The sequence below is a fragment of the Mytilus edulis genome, chromosome 10 (genome assembly GCF_963676685.1).
Source record: "Mytilus edulis chromosome 10, xbMytEdul2.2, whole genome shotgun sequence".
NCBI classification, from domain to species: Eukaryota; Metazoa; Mollusca; class Bivalvia; order Mytilida; family Mytilidae; genus Mytilus; species Mytilus edulis.
Window position 1 is genome coordinate 53,201,735 of NC_092353.1, and position 27,176 is coordinate 53,228,910.

General features: G+C 34.6%; 2 protein-coding genes across 2 annotated transcripts in view; both read right to left on the reverse strand.

Annotated features, from left to right (window-relative positions):
- Positions 1–26,174, reverse strand: LOC139492488 (galactose-specific lectin nattectin-like). Its single transcript, XM_071280665.1, has 5 exons — positions 25,777–26,174; positions 22,906–22,994; positions 21,086–21,173; positions 19,862–20,065; positions 1–1,191 (listed from the first exon to the last, which is right to left on the reverse strand). Exons 1-5 carry the CDS (start codon positions 26,093–26,095, stop codon positions 1,178–1,180), a joined length of 714 nt encoding a protein of 237 aa, XP_071136766.1. The 5' UTR covers positions 26,096–26,174; the 3' UTR covers positions 1–1,177.
- The window catches only part of LOC139491473 (E3 ubiquitin-protein ligase Mdm2-like), a 105,730-nt gene that overhangs the window by 48,977 nt on the left and 29,577 nt on the right, over positions 1–27,176 (reverse strand). The window lies entirely within an intron of this gene.

Below are 27,176 nucleotides of genomic sequence, written 5' to 3' on the forward strand. Positions count from 1 at the left end.
ACGAAATCACATCAACTAATATCATATAAATGAATGACAAAGAACAGCAAAGATGGGAAGAACAATCTGACACAAATTTACTCTTAGGCTGAACGAGTGGATCCGAAGTCTACTCTTAGGCTGCATGAGTTGAATCCCTACCCGAGGACTCTGGCGACGTGAATACAATTTATATACATCTTGAACAAAAAACAAGCATGACGTTCACATACATGTACATAAAAAATAGCACTTTACTTATAAGTTTAGCAAAAAAAAATTTACGAAGCCCTGGTATAATAATCATAGATGAATTCTTTATGGGAATCTTTTTTTATTATGTTTTTTTTATGTTTTTAGAGTTGTTTTTTTTTAAATTGAAATGAGTAAATAGGTATCTTATGTAGACCTTCTTAACTTTCAGTTAATTTTGTTGTGATCCAAATTGATATGAGACTTTAGAAATAATTTGCGTAACTCATGATTTGGTAAAAAGTTAAGCTTTAGTCATGATATTTAATATACATAATATAAGATTTTAAAGACTTGTGAATATCACCATTCAATATTAAAAGTAATATTTAATGACCCCGCAAGACCATTGTCCAATAAGGAAGATGACACCCAATAAGCACTGCATCATGGTCATAGGTAAAATTTCTCTGCACGTAAAAAATGTTATATAATTTCAACAATTTATCGTTAAATTAAATGGCACACTCTGACCCTTTAACCAGACTAGAGACATAATACATTTACAGTATAACTAGCTCTCTTCCTAATAAACTATTAAAACAAAATTATCTTCTCTGCTGTCTTAAATTATTTTATTCAGCTTAATTTTCAATAAGCAAATAAAATGGATTATAGTATGTTATGCGTCAAAGTATAAACATAATAACAAATGTTTTGCTAATATATAATCTCACAATCATTTTTTTTAACAAGATAATCAAATAATAAAAAAAACTTCTAGATAATCAAATAACCATTTTAAATATTTGGTCTCGTAATCAAATAATCCCTATAAATACGGACAAGTAATCACATGATCAAAAACACCTCGAGGAGGCTCTTATTATTCTGGTGTGAAGTAATTGATATTCAAATGATATTTTTCAACGCCGAATAATACATATGTTCTAATGCATAATTTATAGGGATGTTCTATCCAAGGGAATCTTTGTCTTCCAGATCTCTATTGTAATAAGCCTGTAATTAGAAATTATAATTTTACAACATACATCAACAAAAATATGTAAAAAAGTAAGTATAATTAAAAGCCAATTGTTCAGAGAACAATTGAAGGTATATCTACATAAAGGAAATTGTAATAAGAAGATAGTTTCTTTATACTAATGCGATAAATAATGGTTTAATTATATTTTTGTGTGATGTAAGGGATACAATATGCTACTTCTGGTGAAATGAATGTCACTTTCGGTCTCATAGGATAGCTTCTTTCACACTGATTCCAAAAATATATAGTTTCTATATACTTTTGTATGTAGAATGGGAGATACTTGGCCACTTCCGGTTTGTTTTTAGTCTTCAGTAATCAGTGTATGTATCTATATGACAAAATATGTGGATTCTGAGTAATTTTATATTAAAAAAATGCAAAACAGGCTACTTTCGGTTTTCTCAAGGTCACTTCCGGTTGTCTCTTCAAGGTCATTTGTCACCTAACCTTTTGTATAAGGTCAAATGCCTTTATTATGATCTTAGTTGAAGTTATAATCAAATAACCGCATATCAAGACATATCAGGGGCACCAACTCCTATAAGATGCCATTAAATTGTATAAGACTTAACGTAGCATATCTTCATAACAATAAAGCAGACATTTTGCACTTGTTTTTTTTATATGTATCTTTCAAAATGTCCTAGAAAATGCATAAACAAGCAAAAGTCACAATTTAGAACTTGACCTTGACCTTTGACCCGACCTCAATTTCTAAGTTAGGACCTAGGGGACTCAAATAAAAACATTCCAGGGTTATATGGTTAACTGTTTATGAGTTAAAAAAACATACTGACATATTTATTTTGTAAAGGTTGATAACTCTTATAAAATTTCATCGAATTGCTTCGATCCAAATTAGCCAAAAATTCCTCAGGATGTAACGAATAATTTGTAAAAAGAATTTTGCCGATATCTTTTTTTGTTACGAAGGAGATGCACACATGGTAAACAGTAAATATTAAATAGGGAGATAACTCTTACAAAGAAAATTGTTCGGCTTAGCAGGGTGAAATGTAAAAGCGCATAAACTATACGATACAATATGAGAAATATCTAAGCGACATATTGCAAAACAAACATTAATCGCAATATCAAAATTTGGCGAAAGAAAAAAAGAACGATTGAAGGTCTTTCCACAAAGTATTCAAAGTTATTGAAAGGAAGGTAGTTCCTGTTTACTCAAAGATAAAATTGTCATCCAATCATAAGTTTAATCATAATGATGAGATTAATAAGTGCTTTCTATATATTTAAAAGTGAAATAAGGGAGATAATGTGCTACTTCCGGTATATTAAGGGTCAATTCCGGTCTCATATGATAGCTTCTTTCACACTGATTCCAAAAATATATAAATTTATATATTTTGCCTTTAAATAAGGAGATAATTTGACACTTCAGGATGTGTGTGAAGTTAGCAGCCGGTTCGTTATTCGATATTCGATATTCAATATCCAACCGGCTGCTAGCAGTCGGTTGGATATTCAAAATTAAGTTGAAAATAAAAAAAAGAATAATACTTAATAACATTAAAAGCATGATTTTTATAGTTAAAAGAACTGATAAGATACGTAGGAGATAGTTTCATGACCTCTTCAAGCTGTCGCAAATTCTCGTTGTTCTCGAATATAAACCCTTTTCTAATTTGCATATTTGTCTAAATGTAATATAGATTAATGTCAATAAAAAAAAATCAAAGAGGTACAGTACTTTAATACAGGATTTTTCTTAAAAACAAAAACCGATTACTCTAGAAAACAATTAGGATTATAAATAGAAATATTTATGGAAAGCCCATAAAAGAAATATATAGTGAAAAGCTACCTGAGACCGCTTAAATGAGGGTGAGACCCCCTAGTCTTTCAATGTTCACAAAATTTAAGTAAATCATAGACTCTGTATATATAAAGGTTGTATCAGAAGGATTGCCCAGAATAATGTCATATTCGATATCTATGGAGGGCTTGTATTGTCACTTTTCAGCTAAAAATTATCAAAATTTTAGGACAAAGGGCACAGGGCAATGGTGAGAGCCCCCTAATTGCTCAATCTTTCTAATATTATGCAGACATATAGTCAATAGGTAGATACACACGTGACTAAAAGGAATTTGGATAGACTTCCTGTCTTTAATGTTTACGGAGCGCCCAAAGTGCCAGTTGGATATTCGAAATAGATAGTGAAAAGCTACCTGAGACCCCTTAAATGAGGGCGAGACCCCCCTGGTCTTTCAATGTCCACAAAATTTAAGTAAATCATAGACTCTGTAAATATAAAGGTTGTATCAGAAGGATTGCCCAAAATAATGTCATATTCGATATCTATGGAGGGCTTGTATTGTCACTTTTCAGCTAAAAATTATCAAAATTTTAGGACAAAGGGCACAGGGCTATGGTGAGAGCCCCCTTATTGCTCAATCTTTCTAATATTATGCAGACATTTAGTCAAAAGGTAGATACACACGTGAAAAAAAGGAATTTGGGTAGACTTCCTGTCTTTAATGTTTACGGGGCGCCCAAATTGGCTGTTGGATATTCGAAATAGATAGTGAAAAGCGACCTGAGAACGGTTAAATGAGGGTGAGACCCCCCTGGTCTTTCAATGTCCACAAAATTTAAGTAAATCATAGACTCTGTATATATAAAGGTTGTATCAGAAGGATTGTCCAGAATAATGTCATATTCGATATCTATGGAGGGCTTGTATTGTCACTTTTCAGCTAAAAATTATCAACATTTTAGGACAAAGGACACAGGGCAATGGTGAGTGCCCCCTAATTTCTCACTCTTTCTAATATTTTGCAGACATTTAGTCAATAGGTAGATACACACGTGACTAAAAGGAATTTGGATAGACTTCCTGTCTTTAATGTTTACGGAGCGCCCAAAGTGCCAGTTGGATATTCAAAATAGATAGTGAAAAGCTACCTGAGACCGCTTAATTGAGGGTGAGACCCCCCTGGTCTTTCAATGTCCACAAAATTTAAGTAAATCATAGACTCTGTAAATATAAAGGTTGTATCAGAAGGATTGCCCAGAATAATGTCATATTCGATATCTATGGAATGCTTGTATTGTCACTTTTCAGCTAAAAATTATCAAAATTTTAGGACAAAGGGCACAGGGCAATGATGAGAGCCCCCTAACTGCTCAATCTTTCTAATATTATGCAGACATTTAGTCAATTTGTAGATACACACGTGACTAAAAGGAATTTTGGTAGACTTTCTGTCTTTAATGTTTACGGAGCGCCCAAATTGGCAGTTGGATATTCAAAATAGATAGTGAAAAGCGACCTGAGACCGCTTAAATGAGGGTGAGACCCCCCTGGTCTTTCAATGTCCACAAAATTTAAATAAATCATAGACTCTATATATATAAAGGTTGTATCAGAAGGATTGACCAGAATAATGTCATGTTCGATATCTATGGAGGGCTTGTATTGTCACTTTTCAGCTAAAAATTATCAAAATTTTAGGACAAAGGGCACAGGGCAATGGTGAGAGCCCCCTAATTTCTCACTCTTTCTAATATTTTGCAGACATTTAGTCAATAGGTAGATACACACGTGACTAAAAGGAATTTGGGTAGACTTCCTGTCTTTAATGTTTACGGAGCGCCCAAAGTGCCAGTTGGATATTCAAAATAGATAGTGAAAAGCTACCTGAGACCGTTAATTGAGGGTGAGACCCCCCCTGGTCTTTTAATGTCCACAAAATTTATGTAAATCATAGACTCTGTATATATAAAGGTTGTATCAGAAGGATTGCCCAGAATAATGTCATATTCGATATCTATGGAGGGCTTGTATTGTCACTTTTCAGCTAAAAATTATCAAAATTATAGGACAAAGGGCACAGGGCAATGGTGAGAGCCCCCTAATTGCTCAATCTTTCTTATATTATGCAGACATTTAGTCAATAGGTCGATACACACGTGAAAAAAAGGAATTTGGGTAGACTTCCTGTCTTTAATGTTTACGGGGCGCCCAAATTGGCTGTTGGATATTCAAAATAGATAGTGAAAAGCGACCTGAGAACGGTTAAATGAGGGTGAGACCCCCCTGGTCTTTCAATGTCCACAAAATTTAAGTAAATCATAGACTCTGTATATATAAAGGTTGTATCAGAAGGATTGTCCAGAATAATGTCATATTCGATATCTATGGAGGGCTTGTATTGTCACTTTTCAGCTAAAAATTATCAACATTTTAGGACAAAGGACACAGGGCAATGGTGAGAGCCCCCTAATTTCTCACTCTTTCTAATATTTTGCAGACATTTCGATGAAGAGATCGAGATCCAAAGGTGTGGTCGGCGAAGGATCGTTACTGATCTGCAAATACTGCTGTGCTCGAAGTCCGAGGATGGTGTCTATAGGTGGTGCAATGGATAGTGGGTAGTCAAACTTGGGCGGTGGAGGCTGGAGGGCTGTCACTGCTGCAGGAAGTTAAACGATCGTTTAGGTGATCGGTGAAGCTGCCTCTCGCTGAGCCTCAACCACAGGCTTAACACCTTGGAAAGGTCAGGGTTGAGTCCAATCTTCTCCAGGCGATGCTGCATGTTACTGGCTTGAATCTTCCGCTTGATCTCTTGCAACTCCTTGGCGAGCGCCTCACACTGTTTCGGGTCTGTAATCTTTATAAACGTTCATTTATTTAAAGCGTTGACGTGAAACTTCCTAAGTGAAGGTTTGAATACCTGTAAGCGTTTGTTTGAACGCCCCTAAGCGTTGGTTTGAACAGTTGTACCTTTCCTGAAACTATAGGCATATATCTATCGAAAGGTTAAAAAAACACACATGCATTTTTGCTCGTTTTTCCATAATTTGAATTGAAAAGGTCGAGCTATAAATATTTGTTGATAAACACTACAATAATTTGTGGACCTATGGGTGGTACGGATAGAAAAATACGGACTGTCAAACAGATACATACCATATATAACATGCTAAAAACAATCTAAATGTTCATATAACCCCACTAAGGAGGCTATATTATTCTTCAATTATCTAAAAATGTATTTCATTGTACAAAAACTTTCATATTTAAAAAATTCACCATGGCCATAATGCGATACTAAACTTCTATTAAACTGTGTATTGCTACAGAACCTTATCGTTTTTGATTTCAACCTTATCGGTAAATCAAAGCACTCAAAGTCCGCGTACACTACGAAAGGGACTCTCATCGGGTGGGTGTTGTTGACAAAAGTCAGCTGGTATGTCCCTTCTTTGGGCAGCTCTGATCTTGGCTGCCTTGTGGTTGACGCAACACTCTTTGTTGGTTTCCAGAACTTCCTTGCTATAAACGTGGTTTAAGCACATGTAGCCTTGGATCAGCAGTAAGTTGAGTTCTCTCTCCCGCTGTTCACCAATGTTTGAAATGTGCAGCGGGTATACTTCACTATCATCTATTCTAAATCAAGGGTTAATCTACCCTTCTTAAGGGTTTCAAGCAAGTCCGTGGTTGAAGGGAAAATCTGGTTTCCCGAGTGAAAGTATCCCACGTTCTCATCATCCATCTTACCTGTTGGGTTAATCTTCACAGTGCAGCATCACATTGACTTGTTATCCTTTCAATGCCCAATCGTCTATAAGTTCCACTCTTGACATCTGAGAGACCTCAAGGAAGGTCTGCACCTCCATGTCAATAATAGTGGTCATCTTTCAGGTAGTAAATACATCTTTAAAGGCTTTCTTCAGTGGATATACCTCAATTTTATCCCCAATGATTTCCTATCTTCTCTGATCTGTTCCTGTAACTTATCCAGTAGTCGATCTTTCGACATCCTGCTAACCTCTATCAACTCATGCTGTTTGGCTTGGGTGATAATAATTATTATCCTTCCTAGTATAGGGTTGGAACAACGCTAAAAAAATGTTGGTCTTCGTTCCGATCAACTGATCCAACTGATCCTTCCTCATCCGGGAGTACCATCGGTGGTGGTTCATTTTGGCAATACCACTCAGGGCTTTGACGTTTTCAACAACTAATTCCAGCTATTAATAGTTATTGGATCGATGTCTTAATCTTTATAACAATCCAAAACAAAATCAATTTGTTTCACCCAAAACCAATATCCACGATTAAACGGTTTTTAGACCCAGCTTTTGATCTTTCGATCCTATCGTCCATATCAAAAAATATAAAATTCGTGGTAATCATACCCGGTGCGCCTGTTTTTTTTTCATCCCATAGCTCACAATTTGCCGAGCTCAATCGGTCTCTCTCTTTGTCAAGACGGTGGTCAGCTGCTTGTTTAATCTCTCACAACCCCAAGTGGGGATATGGTTGGCCCTTTCCAACATAAGGTTATAATTTCTGCCTACCTATTAACTAAATGTCTGCTTAGTAATACAAAGATTGAGAGATTAGATGGCTATCACCATTGCCCTGTGCCCTTTGTCCTAAAATTCTGATAATGATTAGAAAAGTGACAATATAAGCCCTCCATATATATATTGAATATGACAATATTCTGGGAAATCCTTCTAATACAACCTTCATATATACAGAGTCTATGATTTAATTAAATTTTATAGACATTGAAAGACCAGGGGGGTCTCAACCTCATTTAAGCGGTCTCGGGTAGGTTTTCGCTATATATTTTGAATATCCAACTGGCACTTTGGGCGCTCCGTAAACATAGAAGACAGGAAGTGTACCCAAAGTCCTTTTAGTCACGTTTGTATCTACCTATTGACTAAATGTCTGTTAAATATTAGAAAGATTGAGAGATCAGGGGGCTCTCACCATCACCCTGTGCCCTTTGTCCTAAAATTTGGACATTTTTTGACTGAAAAGTGACAATCTTAGCCCTCCGCAGATATTGAAGATGACGTTTTTCTGGAAACTCCATCTAATACAATCTTTATAGATACAGAGTCAATGATTTGGTTGAATTTTAGGGACATTGAAAGACCAGGGGGGTCTCAAACTCATTTAAGCGGTCTCGGGTAGGTTTTCGCTATATATTTTGAATATCCAACTGGCACTTTGGGCGCTCCGTAAACATAGAAGACAGGAAGTGTACCCAAAGTCCTTTTAGTCACGTTTGTATCTACGTATGACTAAATGTCTGTTAAATATTAGAAAGATTGAGAGATCAGGGGGGCTCTCACCATCACCCTGTGCCCTTTGTCCTAAAATTTGGACATTTTTTGACTGAAAAGTGACAATCTTAGCCCTCCGTAGATATTGAAGATGACGTTTTTCTGGAAACTCCATCTAATACAATCTTTATAGATACAGAGTCAATGATTTGGTTGAATTTTAGGGACATTGAAAGACCAGGGGGGTCTCAAACTCATTTAAGCGGTCTCGGGTAGGTTTTCGCTATATATTTTGAATATCCAACTGGCACTTTGGGCGCTCCGTAAACATAGAAGACAGGAAGTGTACCCAAAGTCCTTTTAGTCACGTTTGTATCTACCTATTGACTAAATGTCTGTTAAATATTAGAAAGATTGAGAGATCAGGGGGCTCTCACCATCACCCTGTGCCCTTTGTCCTAAAATTTGGACATTTTTTGACTGAAAAGTGACAATCTTAGCCCTCCGCAGATATTGAAGATGACGTTTTTCTGGAAACTCCATCTAATACAATCTTTATAGATACAGAGTCAATGATTTGGTTGAATTTTAGGGACATTGAAAGACCAGGGGGGTCTCAAACTCATTTAAGCGGTCTCGGGTAGGTTTTCGCTATATATTTTGAATATCCAACTGGCACTTTGGGCGCTCCGTAAACATAGAAGACAGGAAGTGTACCCAAAGTCCTTTTAGTCACGTTTGTATCTACCTATTGACTAAATGTCTGTTAAATATTAGAAAGATTGAGAGATCAGGGGGGCTCTCACCATCACCCTGTGCCCTTTGTCCTAAAATTTGGACATTTTTTGACTGAAAAGTGACAATCTTAGCCCTCCGTAGATATTGAAGATGACGTTTTTCTGGAAACTCCATCTAATACAATCTTTATAGATACAGAGTCAATGATTTGGTTGAATTTTAGGGACATTGAAAGACCAGGGGGGTCTCAAACTCATTTAAGCGGTCTCGGGTAGGTTTTCGCTATATATTTTGAATATCCAACTGGCACTTTGGGCGCTCCGTAAACATAGAAGACAGGAAGTGTACCCAAAGTCCTTTTAGTCACGTTTGTATCTACCTATTGACTAAATGTCTGTTAAATATTAGAAAGATTGAGAGATCAGGGGGCTCTCACCATCACCCTGTGCCCTTTGTCCTAAAATTTGGACATTTTTTGACTGAAAAGTGACAATCTTAGCCCTCCGCAGATATTGAAGATGACGTTTTTCTGGAAACTCCATCTAATACAATCTTTATAGATACAGAGTCAATGATTTGGTTGAATTTTAGGGACATTGAAAGACCAGGGGGGTCTCAAACTCATTTAAGCGGTCTCGGGTAGGTTTTCGCTATATATTTTGAATATCCAACTGGCACTTTGGGCGCTCCGTAAACATAGAAGACAGGAAGTGTACCCAAAGTCCTTTTAGTCACGTTTGTATCTACCTATTGACTAAATGTCTGTTAAATATTAGAAAGATTGAGAGATCAGGGGGGCTCTCACCATCACCCTGTGCCCTTTGTCCTAAAATTTGGACATTTTTTGACTGAAAAGTGACAATCTTAGCCCTCCGTAGATATTGAAGATGACGTTTTTCTGGAAACTCCATCTAATACAATCTTTATAGATACAGAGTCAATGATTTGGTTGAATTTTAGGGACATTGAAAGACCAGGGGGGTCTCAAACTCATTTAAGCGGTCTCGGGTAGGTTTTCGCTATATATTTTGAATATCCAACTGGCACTTTGGGCGCTCCGTAAACATAGAAGACAGGAAGTGTACCCAAAGTCCTTTTAGTCACGTTTGTATCTACCTATTGACTAAATGTCTGTTAAATATTAGAAAGATTGAGAGATCAGGGGGCTCTCACCATCACCCTGTGCCCTTTGTCCTAAAATTTGGACATTTTTTGACTGAAAAGTGACAATCTTAGCCCTCCGCAGATATTGAAGATGACGTTTTTCTGGAAACTCCATCTAATACAATCTTTATAGATACAGAGTCAATGATTTGGTTGAATTTTAGGGACATTGAAAGACCAGGGGGGTCTCAAACTCATTTAAGCGGTCTCGGGTAGGTTTTCGCTATATATTTTGAATATCCAACTGGCACTTTGGGCGCTCCGTAAACATAGAAGACAGGAAGTGTACCCAAAGTCCTTTTAGTCACGTTTGTATCTACGTATGACTAAATGTCTGTTAAATATTAGAAAGATTGAGAGATCAGGGGGGCTCTCACCATCACCCTGTGCCCTTTGTCCTAAAATTTGGACATTTTTTGACTGAAAAGTGACAATCTTAGCCCTCCGTAGATATTGAAGATGACGTTTTTCTGGAAACTCCATCTAATACAATCTTTATAGATACAGAGTCAATGATTTGGTTGAATTTTAGGGACATTGAAAGACCAGAGGGGTCTCAAACTCATTTAAGCGGTCTCGGGTAGGTTTTCGCTATATATTTTGAATATCCAACTGGCACTTTGGGCGCTCCGTAAACATAGAAGACAGGAAGTGTACCCAAAGTCCTTTTAGTCACGTTTGTATCTACCTATTGACTAAATGTCTGTTAAATATTAGAAAGATTGAGAGATCAGGGGGCTCTCACCATCACCCTGTGCCCTTTGTCCTAAAATTTGGACATTTTTTGACTGAAAAGTGACAATCTTAGCCCTCCGCAGATATTGAAGATGACGTTTTTCTGGAAACTCCATCTAATACAATCTTTATAGATACAGAGTCAATGATTTGGTTGAATTTTAGGGACATTGAAAGACCAGGGGGGTCTCAAACTCATTTAAGCGGTCTCGGGTAGGTTTTCGCTATATATTTTGAATATCCAACTGGCACTTTGGGCGCTCCGTAAACATAGAAGACAGGAAGTGTACCCAAAGTCCTTTTAGTCACGTTTGTATCTACCTATTGACTAAATGTCTGTTAAATATTAGAAAGATTGAGAGATCAGGGGGGCTCTCACCATCACCCTGTGCCCTTTGTCCTAAAATTTGGACATTTTTTGACTGAAAAGTGACAATCTTAGCCCTCCGTAGATATTGAAGATGACGTTTTTCTGGAAACTCCATCTAATACAATCTTTATAGATACAGAGTCAATGATTTGGTTGAATTTTAGGGACATTGAAAGACCAGGGGGGTCTCAAACTCATTTAAGCGGTCTCGGGTAGGTTTTCGCTATATATTTTGAATATCCAACTGGCACTTTGGGCGCTCCGTAAACATAGAAGACAGGAAGTGTACCCAAAGTCCTTTTAGTCACGTTTGTATCTACCTATTGACTAAATGTCTGTTAAATATTAGAAAGATTGAGAGATCAGGGGGCTCTCACCATCACCCTGTGCCCTTTGTCCTAAAATTTGGACATTTTTTGACTGAAAAGTGACAATCTTAGCCCTCCGCAGATATTGAAGATGACGTTTTTCTGGAAACTCCATCTAATACAATCTTTATAGATACAGAGTCAATGATTTGGTTGAATTTTAGGGACATTGAAAGACCAGGGGGGTCTCAAACTCATTTAAGCGGTCTCGGGTAGGTTTTCGCTATATATTTTGAATATCCAACTGGCACTTTGGGCGCTCCGTAAACATAGAAGACAGGAAGTGTACCCAAAGTCCTTTTAGTCACGTTTGTATCTACGTATGACTAAATGTCTGTTAAATATTAGAAAGATTGAGAGATCAGGGGGGCTCTCACCATCACCCTGTGCCCTTTGTCCTAAAATTTGGACATTTTTTGACTGAAAAGTGACAATCTTAGCCCTCCGTAGATATTGAAGATGACGTTTTTCTGGAAACTCCATCTAATACAATCTTTATAGATACAGAGTCAATGATTTGGTTGAATTTTAGGGACATTGAAAGACCAGAGGGGTCTCAAACTCATTTAAGCGGTCTCGGGTAGGTTTTCGCTATATATTTTGAATATCCAACTGGCACTTTGGGCGCTCCGTAAACATAGAAGACAGGAAGTGTACCCAAAGTCCTTTTAGTCACGTTTGTATCTACCTATTGACTAAATGTCTGTTAAATATTAGAAAGATTGAGAGATCAGGGGGCTCTCACCATCACCCTGTGCCCTTTGTCCTAAAATTTGGACATTTTTTGACTGAAAAGTGACAATCTTAGCCCTCCGCAGATATTGAAGATGACGTTTTTCTGGAAACTCCATCTAATACAATCTTTATAGATACAGAGTCAATGATTTGGTTGAATTTTAGGGACATTGAAAGACCAGGGGGGTCTCAAACTCATTTAAGCGGTCTCGGGTAGGTTTTCGCTATATATTTTGAATATCCAACTGGCACTTTGGGCGCTCCGTAAACATAGAAGACAGGAAGTGTACCCAAAGTCCTTTTAGTCACGTTTGTATCTACCTATTGACTAAATGTCTGTTAAATATTAGAAAGATTGAGAGATCAGGGGGGCTCTCACCATCACCCTGTGCCCTTTGTCCTAAAATTTGGACATTTTTTGACTGAAAAGTGACAATCTTAGCCCTCCGTAGATATTGAAGATGACGTTTTTCTGGAAACTCCATCTAATACAATCTTTATAGATACAGAGTCAATGATTTGGTTGAATTTTAGGGACATTGAAAGACCAGGGGGGTCTCAAACTCATTTAAGCGGTCTCGGGTAGGTTTTCGCTATATATTTTGAATATCCAACTGGCACTTTGGGCGCTCCGTAAACATAGAAGACAGGAAGTGTACCCAAAGTCCTTTTAGTCACGTTTGTATCTACCTATTGACTAAATGTCTGTTAAATATTAGAAAGATTGAGAGATCAGGGGGCTCTCACCATCACCCTGTGCCCTTTGTCCTAAAATTTGGACATTTTTTGACTGAAAAGTGACAATCTTAGCCCTCCGCAGATATTGAAGATGACGTTTTTCTGGAAACTCCATCTAATACAATCTTTATAGATACAGAGTCAATGATTTGGTTGAATTTTAGGGACATTGAAAGACCAGGGGGGTCTCAAACTCATTTAAGCGGTCTCGGGTAGGTTTTCGCTATATATTTTGAATATCCAACTGGCACTTTGGGCGCTCCGTAAACATAGAAGACAGGAAGTGTACCCAAAGTCCTTTTAGTCACGTTTGTATCTACCTATTGACTAAATGTCTGTTAAATATTAGAAAGATTGAGAGATCAGGGGGGCTCTCACCATCACCCTGTGCCCTTTGTCCTAAAATTTGGACATTTTTTGACTGAAAAGTGACAATCTTAGCCCTCCGTAGATATTGAAGATGACGTTTTTCTGGAAACTCCATCTAATACAATCTTTATAGATACAGAGTCAATGATTTGGTTGAATTTTAGGGACATTGAAAGACCAGGGGGGTCTCAAACTCATTTAAGCGGTCTCGGGTAGGTTTTCGCTATATATTTTGAATATCCAACTGGCACTTTGGGCGCTCCGTAAACATAGAAGACAGGAAGTGTACCCAAAGTCCTTTTAGTCACGTTTGTATCTACCTATTGACTAAATGTCTGTTAAATATTAGAAAGATTGAGAGATCAGGGGGCTCTCACCATCACCCTGTGCCCTTTGTCCTAAAATTTGGACATTTTTTGACTGAAAAGTGACAATCTTAGCCCTCCGCAGATATTGAAGATGACGTTTTTCTGGAAACTCCATCTAATACAATCTTTATAGATACAGAGTCAATGATTTGGTTGAATTTTAGGGACATTGAAAGACCAGGGGGGTCTCAAACTCATTTAAGCGGTCTCGGGTAGGTTTTCGCTATATATTTTGAATATCCAACTGGCACTTTGGGCGCTCCGTAAACATAGAAGACAGGAAGTGTACCCAAAGTCCTTTTAGTCACGTTTGTATCTACGTATGACTAAATGTCTGTTAAATATTAGAAAGATTGAGAGATCAGGGGGGCTCTCACCATCACCCTGTGCCCTTTGTCCTAAAATTTGGACATTTTTTGACTGAAAAGTGACAATCTTAGCCCTCCGTAGATATTGAAGATGACGTTTTTCTGGAAACTCCATCTAATACAATCTTTATAGATACAGAGTCAATGATTTGGTTGAATTTTAGGGACATTGAAAGACCAGAGGGGTCTCAAACTCATTTAAGCGGTCTCGGGTAGGTTTTCGCTATATATTTTGAATATCCAACTGGCACTTTGGGCGCTCCGTAAACATAGAAGACAGGAAGTGTACCCAAAGTCCTTTTAGTCACGTTTGTATCTACCTATTGACTAAATGTCTGTTAAATATTAGAAAGATTGAGAGATCAGGGGGCTCTCACCATCACCCTGTGCCCTTTGTCCTAAAATTTGGACATTTTTTGACTGAAAAGTGACAATCTTAGCCCTCCGCAGATATTGAAGATGACGTTTTTCTGGAAACTCCATCTAATACAATCTTTATAGATACAGAGTCAATGATTTGGTTGAATTTTAGGGACATTGAAAGACCAGGGGGGTCTCAAACTCATTTAAGCGGTCTCGGGTAGGTTTTCGCTATATATTTTGAATATCCAACTGGCACTTTGGGCGCTCCGTAAACATAGAAGACAGGAAGTGTACCCAAAGTCCTTTTAGTCACGTTTGTATCTACCTATTGACTAAATGTCTGTTAAATATTAGAAAGATTGAGAGATCAGGGGGGCTCTCACCATCACCCTGTGCCCTTTGTCCTAAAATTTGGACATTTTTTGACTGAAAAGTGACAATCTTAGCCCTCCGTAGATATTGAAGATGACGTTTTTCTGGAAACTCCATCTAATACAATCTTTATAGATACAGAGTCAATGATTTGGTTGAATTTTAGGGACATTGAAAGACCAGGGGGGTCTCAAACTCATTTAAGCGGTCTCGGGTAGGTTTTCGCTATATATTTTGAATATCCAACTGGCACTTTGGGCGCTCCGTAAACATAGAAGACAGGAAGTGTACCCAAAGTCCTTTTAGTCACGTTTGTATCTACCTATTGACTAAATGTCTGTTAAATATTAGAAAGATTGAGAGATCAGGGGGCTCTCACCATCACCCTGTGCCCTTTGTCCTAAAATTTGGACATTTTTTGACTGAAATTTTTTTTTTTGGCTTTCCATATATATTTCTATTTATAGTTAAAAATATTTCTAGAGTTATTGGTTTTTCTTTTTGTCGTAAGAAACATTATACACAAAAGTACATCTTTGAAGTCGTTTTTATGACAAAACTCTATATTACATACAGACAAATATGTCGCACGGAAAAGGGTTTATATTCGAGGACAACGAGAAATTGCGACAGCTTGAAAAGGTCATTTAATGATTCCTACGTATCTTCTCAGTCCTTTTGACTATGAAAATCGTGCTTTTTATAATTTCAAGTATTTAATTTCTGATGATTTTTCACTAAATTTTGAATATCAAACTGGCTGCTAGCAGCCGGTTGGATATTGAATATCGAATAACGAATAACGAACCGGCTGCTAACTTCACATACACCACTTCAGGTTGATCGAAATTCATTTCTAGTCTTGAGTGATAAGTTAATCCATCTAATTTACAAAATATATGAATTCCGAGTACTTTTTCATGAACAAAGTGCAAAAATGGCTACTTCCGATTTATTCAAGGTCACTTTCGGTTGTCATTTTTCAGGATTATATGTCACCCAACCTTTTGTTAAAGGTCATATGGCTTTATAATAAACCAAGTTGAAGTAATAATCAATTAACCTTATAATTGAACATTTCAGGAACAGTAACTCCTTTAAGATGCCATTGGATTATTTCAGACCAAATGAAACATATCTTTATAACAATAAAGCAAACATTTTGCACTTGTTCTTTTATATATACCTTTCAAAGTGTTTGAGAAAATGCAAAAATAAGCAAAAGTCAAAGACCTTGACCTAATTTTAATTTTTTTTTACCGAGGACCTCAAATCGAAAGATCCTAGATCTCTTTTACTTATGGTTTACAAGAAAGAAATGCATCTCACTTATATCAAACGCATAAGGGGAAATAACTCTCATATAGATGCGTTTCCCCCAGATTTAGTTTGTTATCCCGATTTTATTTTTTGTCCATGGATTTATGAGTTTTGAACAGCGGTATACTACTGTTGCCTTTATACATATATCTTCGGTCAAAATACAACAAATCATGTGAAAGATATAACAAGCAATTCTATAAAATAAATTTGTCGTAATCTTTTACGGTTGAGAAGGAGAAGCGGACACAAGGAAAACAGTGTTTGGGGAGATAAGTTCTACAAAGAAAAGTATTTGGTTACGCAGGGTAAATTTTAAAGGCGCATAAACTGTTCGATATCATATACCAAATATCTAAGCGACATATTGCGATCCAAATATTAATCACAATAACAAAATTAGGCGGAAGAAAAAAAAAATTCAGAAGAAAAACAATAGATCTTTCAACAGAAAAGTGGAAAGACCTAAAAATAATAATCAGAAGAAATACAATAGGTCTTTCCACAGAAAAGTGGAAAGACATAATAAAAATTAAGATAAAAGTTAGGTGGATGATGGCAGGATGTAATAAAAGATCAATATAGAACAATCAAAATGTATACTGATAATCAAAGAAGATTCATATAGAACAAAACAAAATGTATATTGAATATCAAAGACGATCCATATAGAACAATCAAAATGTATACTGATAATCAAAGAAGATTCATATAGAACAATCAAAATGTATACTAAATATCAAAGAAGATCTATATAGAGCAATCAAAATGTATACTGATAATCAAAGACGATCCATATAGAACAATCAAAATGTATACTGAATATCAAAAAAGATCCATATAGAACAATCAAAATGTATACTGAATATCAAAGAAAATCCATATGGAACAATCAAAATGTATTCTTAATATCAAAGAAAATCCATATAGAACAATCAAAATGTATACTGAATATCAAAAAAGATCCATATAGAACAATCAAAATGTATACTGAATATCAAAGAAAATCCATATGGAACAATCAAAATGTATTCTTAATATCAAAGAAAATCCATATAGAACAATCAAAATGTATACTGAATATCAAAGAAAATACATATGAAACAATCAAAATGTATACTGATAATCAAAGAAGATCCATATAGAACAATCAAAATGTATACTGATAATCAAAGAAGATCCATATAGAACAATCAAAATGTATACTGATAATCAAAGACGATCCATATAGAACAATCAAAATGTATACTGAATATCAAAGAAAATCCATATGAAACAATCAAAATGTATACTAATAATCAAAGAAGATCCATATAGAACAATCAAAATGTATACTGAATATCAAAGAAGATCCATATGGAACAATCATAATGTATACTGAGTATCAAAGAAAATCCATATGGAACAATCAAAATGTATATTGAATATCAAAGAAGATTAATATAGAACAATCAAAATGTATACTAAATATCAAAGAAGATCCATACAGAACAATCAAAATGTATACTGATAATCAAAGAAGATCCATATAGAACAATCAAAATGTATACTGAATATAAAAAAAGATCCATATAGAACAATCAAAATGTATACTGAATATCAAAGAAAATCCATATGGAACAATCAAATGTATACTGATAATCAAAGAAGATCCATATAGAACAATCAAAATGTATACTGTATATCAAAGAAAATCCATATGGAACAGTAAAAATGTATACTTAATACCAAAGAAGTTCCATATAGATCAATCAAAATGTATACTGATAATCAAAGACGATCCATATAGAACAATCAAAATGTATACTGATAATCAAAGAAGATCCATATAGAACAATCAAAATGTATACTGAATATCAAAGAAGATCCATATAGAACAATCAAACTGTATACTGATAATCAAAGAAGATCCATATAGAACAATCAAAATGTATACTGAATATCAAAGAAGATCCATATAGAACAATCAAACTGTATACTGATAATCAAAGAAGATCCATATAGAACAATCAAAATGTATACTGAATATCAAAAGAGATCCATATAGAACAATCAAAATGTATACTGATAATCAAAGAAAATCCATATGGAACAATCAAAATGTGTATTGAATATCAAAAAAGATCCATATAAAACAATCAAAATGTATACTGAATATCAAAGAAAATCCATATGGAACAACAAAATGTATACTGATAATCAAAGAAGATCCATATAGAGCAATCAAAATGTATACTGATAATCAAAGAAGATCCATATAGAACAATCAAATGTATACTGATAATCAAAGAAGGTCCGAATAGAACTATTAAGTTGTATACTAAATATCAGAGAGGGTTCATATACAACAATCAAAATGTTTACTAAATATCAGTTGTTATCGTTTGTTGCTATCTGTCATATTTGTTTAATCATGTGATTAAATCAGCCATGTCAATAATTATTTTCGTATGAATTGGTTCACATTAATTTATATTGGGAGCCTTTATAGGTGAATAGAAAATTTTCCTATTACCGACTTTTGACCCAAGAATTCATATTTTATCGACAGATGACCTTCTCTGTGTTTGGACAGTTGGTACTTGGTCAAGCAAGAGCAACGTAAATAAGTAAATTCAAGATTTTGTAGGTATAATTTTGAGGGAAAGTTTACTGTTTAATGTTTTCTATACATGTCTTAATTCTCAGAAAGTAGTAAATTTTCCCCTCCCAAACTACTAGGTTTATATGTTTACTTATTTTGATCACTCGCAATTGACCGAGTACCAGTATGTCTTACCACAGAGAAGGAACCCTGTCGAAAAAATATAAATTACGGAGTTCAAAGTCGGTAAAAAAAAGATTATAACTATAAGGGTTTCGCTCATTGTTCAAGAACGGTTGATGACTTAAAACTGTGGTAATACATGTCGGTTAGAATCTTTGTAATAGTTTTATCATTGGCAATCATAGCAGCATGTTTTGCTTATCGTTAAATCCATATTTGTAGAAGAGGAGTTTTTTTTATTGAAAATGTTGCAAGGAATCCTATAATTTTGTTTTATTAAGAACTACCATACATATGTATAGCTTGCTCAAGATGTTGTACGTTGTCGCAATTGAGCTCTAACATGATTTTTCTTTTTTTTGTTCAATTAAACAAAACTTAGGATACTTAATGTATCATTTTACCTACATCTGGCATATGCCATATAATCTTCTATATTAGTATAGCATTACAATTCCTTTGGCTAGATGTATGATCATAATATAATTGACATCAACACACAATGAGATTAAAACTGTTTCTTTGAAAAATATGTATAGTAGTATTATATTAAAATGGCAAGCACACAGCATGGTTTTGGGTGTGTTGTCCGATTTTCTTTTAATTCGTTGTAAAAATGTTAGGGGGGAACTGTGATGTAGATGATGATCAAATAAAATTATATTCAATTAATGTTGAAATAATAAATCTAAATAAATTCGAAACAATCTGATAATTATTAAACACCATTTATTAGTTTTTTTAAGTTGCGAACTACACCCAAAGCTTAATCGAAATCTAGTTGCTGTGATCCTTATGACATGAAACTTACTCTTTTCGCAGATAAAAGGACGAAGGAGAGCACATTCTTTATCATTCCATGCTGATTTATAGTTGAATTCAAGGCAATGTTGACCTCCATAATAATTGTTTGGTTGATTGGGACTCCAGTCAAAAAATGTGAGCTTGGTCTCACTACTCGACCAAATCCAAAGATTCTCATTTTGTATGTCTGTTCCGCCTATCCAGTATTCAACTATAATTATATACAACAATTTTAAGAACAATTAGTTTCTGTGCCTACGAAACAGTTTGGAAGACAATTATGATATGTTCCTTACGTCGTAACTACAATCCCCTTCCCTTTCATGAATGTGACCTACCGAATTAGACTATTTACCGGATTTGTAATCACATAAGCAACACGACGGGTGCCACATGTGGAGCAGGATCTGCTCACCCTTCCGGAGCACCTGAGATCACCCCTAGTTTTTGGTGGGGTTCGTGTTGTTTATTCTTTAGTTTTCTATGTTGTGTCATGTGTACTATTGTTTTTCTGTTTGTCATTTTCATTTTTAGCCATGGCGTTGTCAGTTTGTTTTAGATTTATGAGTTTGACTGTCCCTTTGGTATCTTTCGTCCCTCTTTTATGTAATATTATATCAGTTTAAATACGAAAATGTATTTTGTGCCGAATTTGGCACAACTTTTTGGAATTTTGGATCCTCAATGCTCTTCAACTTTGTACTTGTTTGGCTTTTAAATATTTTGATATGAGCGTCACTGATGAGTCTTATGTAGACGAAACGCGCGTCTGGCGTACTAAATTATAATCCTAGTACCTTTGATTACTATTTAAAACTTCTTGTTATCTCTTAATCAAAATGATGTAAGAAGGAAAATAATCACATTAATTTTAGTATTTACATTTTGCACTGCTTTAATTTTTTTTTGTTGATTCAAAATGTTCTAAAGAAATTTAAAAAAATAATCTAATTAAATGAAGTATTTTTACAGTAGGTTTATTCCTGTATGAATTAATTTTTTGAATAAACAAAACACTTGATGTTCAACTAATTGTCCTCAAATGCAGTTTCCCTTTGGAATGAAGAATTGCACCTTTTTTTTCTCCATTAAATAGGTGGTTTAACTGACTTTCAAAAACATTATATTAGTTTCCCAAAAGTTGATAAAACTAAAAACAAATGACACTATCATTATATAATATTTTAATATTAAAAGTTCTTTGGAATAAAAATGTAATACATGTACATACGTGATCCATTAACTTTGGTCTTCAAAAAATCATTTTCACAACTTGATTTGACTTCTGCAAGCATGCTTCCGTTCTTTATGCAAGTAACCTATAAATATTATAGATCTCCGGTAATTATTATAGATCTCATGATAATTGTTTAATCTTGTTTCCAAGCTGTTCACGTTGTAGTGAACACGATAATATGTTTATTTGCGAAAATGGAAAATCTCAAGAATGCGTTAGAACATAGTGAAATTAAATTCAGAATCAAACTTTATGAATAAGTCGAATCTAGACTGAAACAAGAATGTGTCCAAAGTACACGGATGTACCACTCGCACTTTCATTTTCTATGTTTAATGGACCGTGAAATTGGGTAAAACAAATTATTTAGAATTAGATTTAGAAAGATTGTACCATAGGGAACATGTATACTAAGTTTCAAGTTGATTAAACTTCAGCTTCATCAAAAACTATCTTGACCAAAATCTTTAACCTGAAACTCGCACTTTCATTTTCTATGTTCAGTGGACCGTGAAATTGGGGACAAAAGTCTACTTTGGCTTTAAAATTAGAAAGATCATATCATAAGCAATATGTGTACTACATGTAAGTTACAAGTTGATTGGACTTCAGCTTCATCAAACACTACCTTGACCAAAAACTTTACCCTGAATCGGGACAGACGGATGAACGGACAGACGGACGGACAGACCAGAAAACATAATGCCCCTCTACTATCGTAAGTGGGGCATAAACATCTTTATTATTACTCAAAATGCTTTCCCTATTGAATTTCATACATTCGAATTTATAAAGCTTTTACTTTACGACTTTAAAACACTTTAAATGTACAACTTTAAAACAATTTAAATTTCGACTTTGAAACACTTTCAATTCGTCTTTTATAACTATTAATGTTTTATAATTTTTTAGATAAATATCAATTTAAAATTATCAAATATCGACTTGTAAAAAATATATTGAAACACTGAACGAATTACAGAAGGAGAAAAATCATCAATTATAGTTGTTACATGTTATTTACTGATACTGAAAAATGTTTCTTTTTTTTATTTTTTGATACGGATTGACATTTAACACGTTCATTTATTATTGCTTGGTAATTTGGAACGATCTCATTTTTCTGCATAAACCATGACGTTGATTTTTTTAATTGAATTGTCTCACAGTTTGCCCTTTCTATCATTATATCTAACTAAATGATATTGGTATGGCCATTTGTTGAAAAATGCGGGGTGACATATTTGAGATGACATTTACGTCATTTGGTATCGGATTGATAGTTATCTGATTGGTATTCTACCATATGTCCTCATATCAAAATCTAAATAGTATCGCATTTCTAGGGGGCATTAGATAATTTTAACGAATGCCCCTATTTAGGATGTAAAATATTGAGTATGTGTACATTTTTGCAGATTTTACAATAATAAACGAAAACGTAACGCAATAGCAAATTCGTACCACAATAATTATCAGCATTGAATAAACAACAAGTTGTTTTGCAGTGATTTAATTAGTTTTTGTCTGATATCAATTTAAATGTAGAAATTCATGTAGGCAAGTAAGATACGAAGAATAGATGCATATTTGTGAGATAAAAATCACTGCAATGCACACAAAAGGTCGAGTAAACCTTTATTGCTGATATAAGTCGAACATTGTACCACTTCATTAGTCTTTGTACTCGTAACATATTTGGTTTTGAGATTTTCTGTATCCCAAATCGAATTATATGGATATAATAATGATCATCAGTTGAAAACATATTCATAATTTTACATACTCATGAACATAAAGTATTACTTAATTACCTCAGAATCGTTCCAGCTGTTTGCTACATTACTTATGTAATAGCAGTTGTTTCCGAACTTATGCCATCCGCTCTGGCATGAAAGTGAAACTGAAATTATTCACAAAATATAATCGCATTATTTAGTCACTGAATTACATTCTGGCATATATATAATTTGGTTAAAAACTTTGGGATTTGTTTTGTTCCATTGCTGTTCAATTGTCGAAAAGAGAACATTGAAAAAACCAACATAATCAGTAATACTAAGCCCTTTCATTTCTCTAATAATCCTATAGTCTACTTAAAATGAGTTTCACAAACAAGTTATGATTGTTTATATGTCCAGGCATATTCACTACAGGGATTGTACATCTAAGTGAATATCAATTTAAGCTATAATGCTGTGGTACAATTTACCATTCGTACATTGACGACTTTGCTAAAAAAAATCCCCAAGTTTATTAGTGTGTATGCCAGATGCAAGTTTCACGTGGTCACAAGCCATGTACACGGCCAATACATTAGTAATTTTGAACGCATTCAACTTGTCAGTAATATATGTATCGTCTGCACAACGAGCTTTAAGCATATTAAATGCATACAAGAAGCATGCATACGCGTTTATAGGGCGTTCAAGTAAAGTAAGTTTTCGTAAGTAGGATGTTTGTCTAACGTAGATAAAAGACACGCTAAGGAGGAAAAACGTCCCTTGAGACACCCCAAAGTCGAACCTTGGACGATTATCCATGCGTTCGGGGTGTCTTGGACAAGCAATTATGGGGTGTTTCACTGAAGTAGTTCACATATTTATTATGGGGCCAAATGATTCAAATATCTGGGTGCGGGATTTTCTTTGCTGCATCGTAGACCCATAGGTGGCCTTCGGCTGCTCTTTGGTCGGGTAGTTGTTTCGTTGACATATTCCAATTTCCATTCTGGATTTTATTGTTTGTACTACTTCTGGATACACATGGTTTTGTAAATTCGCGGACATATGTCATTTTATAAACGTCACAGCAAGTTTCGTGGCATGTCAGAATACAACGTGCCTTAAAAGTGTTCCAAACTTCGATGTAGTGTTTTACAACGCGCTCGTAACGTATGTATAACATGCGTGTAGCTAACAGGTATCACTTGAAAATCGTCTGGCGCAGGTCGGTCTATACACAAATGTGTGACGCTGGCATAAGGCTCCTCAGTGACGCTCAGATCCAAATTGCTAAAAAGCCAAACAAGTATAAAGTTGAAGAGTATTGAGGAACCACGATTAAAAAATAATATGTCACATACAGCTACGATAATCTATTACAATTTACTCTTTGATAGAGTACAACAAATACTTTGTCAAAATGTTAATAAATTTTAAACAAATCTGACAAATGATTGCTGAAAACATCAAATTTAATGTTTTTTACTGCAATTTTTTTAGATATATTTCCAAGATGAAATGCAGGTCAGTTAAACGTGTAAATGTATGAATTGGTGAAAAAACCACGCTTACTAGTATAAAGTTTCCCTTTACTATTAGGATAACACAAAATTAATTTTAAGATCTAAAATAAAGTGTATCAATTAAATCGTGTGTCTGAACTGCATAGTAAAGATGTCAGTATATTTATTTGAAATTACAAAACGTCACTTTATCATAGATATTTTCATAATATATATTCCTTATGGAACAGATTTTGTTATCCTTCAAGAACCATACCTCTAGAACGGTGAAAGTAAAATACGCCAATATCGAACTTTGCCTCTATTTTGTCACTAGAAACATTATATATTAAAAATTGAAAAGTTTTGATTAGATGGTCACAGCACGGACACATCTAGAACCCCATTTTTCAATCCTTCAAGAACCATGACTCCTGAATGATGAAGGTAAAAATCGTCAATATTGAACTGTACCTCCATTTTGTCTTCAGTAACAACAAATCAAAATTTCAAAAACCTTTGGTTGAAGTGTGTGCCAATACATGCATAGAAATTGTTTGACAGCTGCCCGCCCGAATGCCCACGTGCCTGCTGTACATAACCAAATCAGTAACTTACTCAGCACTTCTTTAATCCGTTAAAAACAAATAGATTATCAATAGATTTTGATCAAATCTAGAAATACCACCGTCCCCAGCAGACACGTACACCTTTCCAATCATATATTAGCAAGCAATGATATTAGAAAATGTTTATTCTAAATGTTTGTATAGTTTTTGTTAGTCTTTAATAAATTTATATAGTAATCAGACTATTCTTGTCCATAATTTATATTTCTCAGTGACTTTTATAACTTACTCGTAAAGATTTCTTGTAACTTATCAATGCGGTACTGTTTTAATAAACTCACCATAGATACCAGAATTTTGTATTTGCGCCACACTCGCGTGTTATTTATTCACACTAAATAGAGTTACAAAAATACGAGTGAAACTGCATGTCTGTATTTGTAGTCTCGTATTGTTTTGTGATCTCAACACAGTCACCGATCAGTTAAAATTTGTATATTTTGATAAATATTTGTACATGTACATTCATAAAGGTATGGAAATTATTTAATTATTGAAGGATGTTCGCTATTCTGTTTTAAAATAACAATTTTATAAAATGACTGTTAAAAATTGATAGTATATATATAAATAAAGAAATTAAAAAAAGTAGAATTTTTGAGATATAAAGCGTGAAGTAGTTATCGCTGGATTTTTCCTCTACTTAAAATTGGTGTCTTTTTATGGATAAAAAAAGATTTTCAAAGATGGAAAAGAAAAGTAGAGGTTATTTATCAATTTGTTTTAATGGTATTACATTAATAAAACCAGAGGATTCCGATTATCTGGCAAAACTTCAAAAAGAAGAGAAGCGAACATCCTAAAACCAAGAAGAAATTATGTTTACTTACCCGAAAGAATCCGAAACATAATTGCACTTGGTAAAGGCTCACTTTGTGGGCAGCAAGATACATCTAAATCGCAACGTTGCGTGTTACTGTCATGACTAGCATGGCAGCACGTTTCCTGTGTAGAGCACAACGCCACACAAGCCACACCAGAAGGGACTATCTTTGTCATTATTGTTGTATTACTTGGTAGAATCCGTCTGCCTTGTATTTTTACAAAATTACGTTTCCTAATATTCTGTTGTGCAAAACAAAAGGAAATCATGAGATAAAATAAAAGTAAAGAACAGACAACAATCAAATGTCTTCGCAATGTAATCATCGTGACCACAATCAGCTTAAACTAATGTTGTAAAAACATATGATGTGTATGTGTCCCTGAATATGAATTGCGTCAAAAACAATACAAACAACTGCACAAAGCAATACAAATAACGATTGGAAAATCATCGCTAAATTATTGGGTGAAAGCAGAAATCATGATTGATATCAAAATGGTTATATTTCGTGTAGGTGTTGTGTGAATATTCCTATAGTTTATTTATGATATTTAGTGCATTGTGGCATCTCTTGGACCAAGGGAGATCATTTAGGCAATAGTTGGAACAAAATTGTTCCGAGTATGATAAATGGTAACATTACTAAATGAAGGAAAAATTGTATCTGGTATGCCACATGCATAAAAAAAAAACAAAAAAAAAACAAAAACAAAACAGGAGAACAATAGACGAAGAATTACACGTATCGTCTAATCTGAAATAAACAAAATGTAGGAAATTAATATTTAAAAAAAACATTTCGAGGAAAACAAAAAAGATACCGATACGAAAAAAAAAAACGTGAAAAAACACAGACATTTTTTACAACAAAAATAGATCATTTTCAAATATTGACCAATAGTATGTTAAGTGGATCTTGTGTGGACGAGATGCGCTTCTGGCGTATTAAAATTTTGAACTTGTTGCCTTTTGTTGGCTGTTGTTTGTGTGTTTCTTTGTCGATTGTGTTCTCCAATTTATTTATATTGTAGTCCTGTGGTGTTGAGTTCTCATTTTAATGTTATATTTCACATGGCTATACAAGAGGGAGGTTTGGCATGCCACAAAACCAGGTTCAACCCACCATTTTTTCCTTTTAAAAATGTCCTGTACCAAGTCAGGAATATGGCCATTGTTATATTATAGTTCGTTTCTGTGTGTGTTACATTTTAACGTTGCGTCGTTTGTTTTCTCTTATTTTTGAGTGTAAATTCACATTGCGATAAGACGTGTCACGGTACTTGTCTATCCCAAATTCACGTATTTGGTTTTGATGTTATATTTGTTATTCTCGGGGGGATTTTTTCTGATGCTTGGTCCGTTTCTGTGTGTGTTACATTGTAGTGTTGTGTCGTTGTTCTCCTC

What these genes read in the sequence shown, in the direction of transcription:
- LOC139492488 (XM_071280665.1), bottom strand. Translation starts at nt 26,095, where the DNA reads ATGATTACATTGCGAAGACATTTGATTGTTGTCTGTTCTTTACTTTTA. An exon ending in ACAGCTGGAACGATTCTGAG is followed by an intron (nt 21,174 to 22,905) that starts GTAATTAAGTAA and finishes TAATATTTATAG; the next exon opens with GTTACTTGCATAAAGAACGG. An exon ending in GACCAAAGTTAATGGATCAC is followed by an intron (nt 20,066 to 21,085) that starts GTATGTACATGT and finishes ATATAATTATAG; the next exon opens with TTGAATACTGGATAGGCGGA.